This window comes from Nicotiana tomentosiformis, chromosome 2 (genome assembly GCF_000390325.3).
Source record: "Nicotiana tomentosiformis chromosome 2, ASM39032v3, whole genome shotgun sequence".
NCBI lineage: Eukaryota > Viridiplantae > Streptophyta > Magnoliopsida > Solanales > Solanaceae > Nicotiana > Nicotiana tomentosiformis.
In genome coordinates, this window is record NC_090813.1 from 105,951,685 (window position 1) to 105,958,330 (window position 6,646).

Here is a 6,646-nt window from a genome sequence, read left to right on the forward strand (position 1 = left end):
AAGGGATAAGGATATTGAGATTATTCTTTTTTGTTTTTTTATAACACTTTCTATTTTGTAATAATCCCTCCATGCCATTTTACGTGAAGATATTTGATGGGCATCAAGTTTTAAAATGAAAAATATTTTGAACACTTGAAAGGATTGAAATACCCCGAAAAACAATTTAGGAACAAGCAAAAAATTCAACCAAGGTTATATAGAAGAAATTTATCAAACTAGGGAGAGAACGTAATATGAGGCTTTTCAGAACGCATAAAATCTTGAATTCTCTACATCGTAGTTACCTCTCTACAATAGAAAATATGTAGTAGCACCCCTATTTATAATACTACAATCCAAAATTGACTAGACTAACAAAACTTATTCCAATATGAACTTGGTAAATAAAACCTAATTATACATGAATTAAATAAACTAGTAAATATCAAATCCTAGACAACTTAGGAATACTAATTAATCTTGGTTTAATTTCCAACAAACTTTTGTTCCAGCGCAAGTCATATACATTTTTATTGACATTAGGCTTAAAAATCATATCACGAGGGATAAATATAAAGTTTAAAGTTAAATATTTCTAAATATAAAGTTATCTCATTCTTTTTTGCAAAAGATTAAAAAGGAAAGTCATGTACCACATAAAATGGAATAGATGGAGCACTTCAATACTATTAAACGGATCAAACTTCTCTCCATTTTCCCTTGTCTAGATTTTCCCAAGTTCTTATTTGGATGGATGACATGTGTCATATATTAGTATTAATTGAATGTTATCCTTATCATATAGTACCCTCACTTCCCAATTATTGCTTTATTGATAGGATTTTAGTTAGCAATAGGGATAATTTAGTAAAATCTACTATTAATAAAATCAACTATTAATAAGTGATGATTTCTTAAGAGGAATGTATAGTCAATAATGAACTAATAAAAGAGAACGGATTGAGTATATACTAAGTCGAATGAACATATTAAAACCCACATCTGATTCAAACACATTAAACGGAGTAGTTAGAAGCCAACTACACGTAATCGTTTATGCCATAAGTTGGTAACTTAGGTAACATTCTATAATGTTAAACTGGTCAAGAAAATTAGGTCTGTTAATAACGGTTCATGGAGCCCATTATTGAGTGGCAACTTGGAACTCTTCTCTCAACAATGGGGAAACTGAATGTCCAATTTGGGATTCAAAATTTATAGGGATGGCAGTGGGGCGGGGCGGGTTTGACAAAACCCACAAAAAATTCAACTCGCCCCGCTCTGTCTAGCTATTTTTTCAGTTTTCAACCTATCCGTCCCGCCCCACTTAAGGTTTTTTCCTTTTTCCTTTTATTTTTTTCTTAAACAAACTAGTTTGACATTTTATTATATTATAAAATGGAGAGTTTAATATTATTCAAGCAATTATATTTTTCTCTTTGTCGTAGTGCAAAATTACATACTTATACCAATTAATCTCATTTGTAGTAAAGTTCTCTAATTTTTTGGGTAATTGTTTTCTCTAATATAGTTGGTCTATTTCGGATTTCTTTATATGTCGCATCTCTAAGGTGGTATTATTTTTTCAAATGCACACTCTAATTATTTTTCTTCTTTCTATTTAGCCTCTACGATATATGTTTTTAACTAGTCCTTAATACATATACACTGATTTTCTTAATAACAATTTGTTTCATCTCTTTATTCTCTCTTTTCCGTATCTCTACTACTTTATTTCATTCAAAACACATTATCATTCAAAAATTATGTTTCTCCAAACAGTTAAAGAAAATTTAAAAGGAATAGCTAAAGCAGGAAAATACTCTCCGCGTACGATTAGAGCTTTTCTGCTAACGTGCACCTGAGATACCATCTTCCATGTTAGAATATCAAATATTGTACTTTAAGTGATTGCTTTGTTTCAGAAAAGATAAAATTCAAAGCTACCCCGCCTTAAACCCGCCCTCCCCATTGCCATCCCTAAAAATTTACCAACCAATAAGGGTTCCTTCCTAGCATGTGAGGCATATGCAAACATCGTAACAGGTGGCCCTTATACCTTACCTTGGCCAAGCCCCAACATGACATGGTTTTATTTTTATTTTTTGACCTCATGGTTCATTTTCATGGCCATACCACAGAATGCAACAGGAGTTATAGCGGATCGGAAGTTATTGATGCAAGGTTCTTTTATGATAAATAGGACTATAGAAGAGTTTGTTGCTCAACTTCTTTAAAAGGCATTCCAGCATTCATTTGACTCCCTTGCGCCTAGTTGAATACTTCGAATTCAATTCAAAAGCAAAATAAAGTCACTGAAAGTTTATCACACATTTTAAAGTGAACCCACTATTCTTGGTAATTGAAAGACACTGCACACTACCTGAGAGCCAAATCTCACTCTCCTAGGGGGATCTAATGATTCATTTACTAACAATAATTAAATCATACAGTACAAAATAATCTACTCTCACCAACCCAGAGGCGTATAAAATAATTAAACCGAGCCACTAACCGGCAGCCATAGTATTAACCACTCAGGGAAGGAAGGGAACTCTCTTTTTGAAGTTTGATTTGAGTTGTAGATTTGTTAGCCATGTTTATCAGGCTATCAAAAGTTGCAGTTAAAAACTGATTAAGCAAGCAAGAATAGCAAATGAAGGGTAATTTTTCATTACTTGCTACACTTGAGAACCCCACCAATCTTACTGTACAAGAGGAAAACTTCTGAGCATTAAACCCACCTTAGAGTTAGAAATAAACCCGACCCCAAAAAGACCCAAATTTTTTAAAAAAGGAACAAAAGCTAGCACAATTCATCATAGAACTAGAGAATCAAAGTAGAGAAAACACTCCTATTTTAAGAACATTGCGAATCAGATGCTGAGTAAGTCAGGTGGAGGTGATTGAGGTGTTGGCTGATGGTGGTCTTTTGTGTCCCCGGGAGCTGAGGTTGGAGACTCCAACGCAGAGGCTGATGGTGAGGGCGATTCAGTGACGGTTGAGTCACCTGATTTTGAACCTGGTGGCTTGGGAAGCTCGGTTAGTATTTGAACTACCTCTCGCATGGTGGGGCGTTCCACAGCCTGCTCTTCTACACACAGCATTGCAACATAGAACACATGCATCACCTCATTAAGAGGAACTGTTGAGAGTCTTGGGTCAAGGATCTTGAGAACTCCATCCTTTTTCCCGTCAGTCATTTTCCTAACCCATTGGACTATGTCAACACCGTCACCAAACTCTCCAACTGGCTTTTTGCCACTTACCAATTCTAATAGCACCACACCAAAGCTATATACATCACTCTTCTCATCAACCTTCAGCGTGTAAGCATATTCTGCAAAAATGAAAATAAGATGCTAATGAGAAGTATACGAATGAGTAGAACATATAATTGCTAGCAATCAGTAAGTTAGTAAGATAACTAAACAAGAAACCGGAGTTTCACATCTCCTTACCTGTTCTAAAAGTGTAAATAGTTCATCAAGTACCAGTACCACTTATTTCATGTTACTTTGCTTCAGGGGCATGCTACATTTGATTTACTTACCAAATTACACAAGTACTCATAAATTCCAACCTAACAAATACCGAAGTAGTTAGAGATCCTTCTCAAAGTAAGAAGATCTTATCCTCTAGTTTACTACCAGTCATGGACCGCCACTATCCATGTTCTCAGTAGTAAGAGAAAAGGAGACTGATCTTGTTATCATGTTGGAAAGGCAAGACTACAAACTAGAGCACACTCTATGATGTTTAGAAGACCTAATCCTGTTTGAACAAACTGGTAACTAGTCTCAGCTGCTTAATTTTATAACAGATTTGTGATTTCAGTACTGAACTAGTCTTGCATTAAGTAACAAGAGAAAATAAATTTGAACACACGTTAGAAACCAAGAATGTCATATGAAGGCTTATATAAATACCTGGAGCAATGTAACCATAAGAACCAGCAATGGCAGACATGCATTCTGATGTCCCTGAATCTTGCAAGAACTTAGCAAGTCCAAAATCAGCAACATGAGCTTCAAAGTTGGAGTCCAGCAGAATATTGTTTGATTTCACATCACGATGGAGGATCAAAGGAGAGCAATCGTGATGGAGATAGCAAAGACCCTTCGCGGCCTCCACTGCTATCTTATACCTGGTATCCCAATGTAAATGACCGCCTTTCTTGCCATGAAGCATTTCCCCAAGGCTCCCATTAGGCATGTACTCATAAACCAATAGATTTGTCTCATGATTCGAGCAAAATCCTAATAACCTAACAATGTGCCTGTGTCTGATCCTCCCAAGAGTCTGTATCTCTGCATTGAAACCATGATCGTGAGAGGAACCCCTGCTCATAGCAGGCAACCTTTTAACGGCAACATGTTCCCCACTCGGCATTACCCCCTTGTAGACTATACCAGCACCTCCTTTTCCAATAATGTTATCCTCCTTCAAGCTATCCAAAACATCATCACAAGTAAAATCTAAGCGCTGGAAAGCAGTGAGCTTCCAGGCACGAGCCTCGCTTGCCTTCTTTAAAGATCGGGCCTTTATAATAGCAGCAACAGCAAACACAATAGAGCAGACAAGCAAACCAATAACAAGTAAAAGCTTCATGGAAGGTGATAACGCTCCACGTTGGTGAGGTTGACTAACCCCATCAACAACACCCTCTTTGCAAGGCCCCAAATAGGGTCCGCAAAGATCTGGATTTCCCAGAAATGAGGTGTAATTGAAATAACTAAACTGTCCAGTTCCAGGAACTAAACCAGAAAAGTTGTTATATGAAAAATCAACAGAAGTTAAACTCTGCATACTGGAGATAGGGGTAGGAATACTCCCAACTAAGTGGTTCCTTGATAAGTTCAAGTAGTTGAGTATCCTCATACCTGTGATCTCAGTAGGAATCTCACCCGAAAGCTGGTTCCTGCTGAGATCAACATAAGTCAGCAACTTGCACTTGCTAATCTCCGGTGCAATGGGTCCAGAAAAATCGTTGTGACTGAAATCAATTTTGGATAGCTGTTGAAGCTTCCCTATTTCAACTGGAATTCGCCCCGAAAATTTGTTCCCATCGAGAAGCAATTTTTGAACTCCAGCAAAGTTTCCAATGCTCGTTGGCAAAGGCCCAGTTAGGTGATTATTGGAAAGGCTAATCTGTCCAAGACTTGTAGATATTGATTTAGTCTCAGGAAATGTTCCAGTGAGAAGATTATTCTGAAGTTCAACTTGTGAGAGCTGTGGCAAGCTTAAGAGCCCCTTTGGGATTGACCCATTCAGATAATTCTCCCCCATTCTAATCCGACTAAGTGATTCACATTGGCCCAAAGATTCAGGAATTGGACCAAACAAGAAGTTCCCAAGAGTGATTATTGTTTGCAGATTTTTACCGGCGCACATGTTTGGGGGTAAACTTCCAGTCAATTTATTGGAACTCAGATCAAGATTTTTGAGCTTACTGTTTGTGCCCAACCCATGTGGAATGCTCCCAGTAAAGTTGTTTTCCCAGAGTTGCAACACCTCTAGCTCAGGCAAGTCCCCAATGAACTCCGGTATTGACCCATGAAGCTTATTCCGGAAAAGATTCAAAAGAGTGAGATTCTTAAGATCCGCAAATGTCGGAGGCACTTCGCCGGAGAGCATGTTATTTGATAGATCTAAAGATTTTAAACTCTTAAGAGTACCTATTTCCGGAGTTAAAGACCCAGATAGAGAATTCACTTGTAAGAAAAGAGTATCCAGGTTCTGAAGCTTCTCTATCTCAGCCGGAATCTCCCCGGAAAGTCCACAGTTTGCAGCATCAAACCTTACGAGCTGCGATAAGTTCCCTATTTCAGGCGGGATTCCGCCGGAGAAGGTGTTGTAGTACCCTACGTACAACTCGTGAAGCGTGGTGATGTTTCCTATCTCCGGTGGTATTACTCCGACGAGCTCGTTGCCGGAAACGGCGAGGTATTCTAGGAACTGGAATCTTCCATACTCCGGCGGAATGCGGCCACCGAAAAAGTTCCCGCCGAGGTGGAGGTGTCTTAAGTTAGTCATCTGATACACGTCAACGGGAAGGTCACCAGTCATGTTGTTGTTGTAAAGGTCGAGGACTTTAAGGTTACGGAGACGGGTTAACTGAGGAGGGAATCCTAAGCTGAAGATGTTATTGGAGAGATTAAGGTAATGAAGATTCGGAATAAACGAGATTTCAACGGGAATGGGGCCGGAAAACTGGTTAAGGGCAACGGAGAGATTTTGTAAGAAACGAAAATTTCCAACTTCCGGCGGAAGAGTGCCGGTAACATTGAAGCCTGAGATGTCAAGAGAGGTCACGTGACGATATCTGTCGCACGTGACACCCTTCCACGTGCAGTGACTAGTGGAGTTGTTCCATGAGGCAAGTGCTAACTGTGGGTCGTCGATAATGGCAGTTTTCAGAGCAAGCAAAGCCTGGTATTCCGGTATACGGGGATGTTTACCGGCGGTAAAGTGAGTGAAATGCATAAGAACAAGAAAAAGGAGCAGAAGAAGACGCATTTTCAACTCAGTCTATTGCCCACCAACTGTTTGGTGTGTGGTTTCACTCAGTGAGAGTGAGAGAGCAATAAGGAGGAAGAAAAGGCTGGTGAGCTGTGAGGAGGGATTTGGTTTGGGGGTTGGGTTTGGTTTGGTGTATTCTTCT

At 38.9% G+C, this 6,646-nt stretch overlaps 1 protein-coding gene across 1 annotated transcript; it reads right to left on the bottom strand.

The window, feature by feature from the left end:
* Positions 1-2,632: 2,632 nt before the first annotated feature.
* On the bottom strand, positions 2,633-6,646 carry LOC104100203 (leucine-rich repeat receptor-like serine/threonine-protein kinase BAM1). Its single transcript, XM_009607381.4, has 2 exons — positions 3,912-6,646; positions 2,633-3,322 (listed from the first exon to the last, which is right to left on the bottom strand). Exons 1-2 carry the CDS (start codon positions 6,499-6,501, stop codon positions 2,859-2,861), a joined length of 3,054 nt encoding a protein of 1,017 aa, XP_009605676.1. The 5' UTR covers positions 6,502-6,646; the 3' UTR covers positions 2,633-2,858.

Coding starts and splice junctions, on each gene's coding strand:
- LOC104100203 (XM_009607381.4), bottom strand. CDS start 6,501: ATGCGTCTTCTTCTGCTCCTTTTTCTTGTTCTTATGCATTTCACTCAC. Junction 3,323..3,911: donor TTATGGTTACATTGCTCCAG/GTATTTATATAA, acceptor TCATTTTTGCAG/AATATGCTTACACGCTGAAG.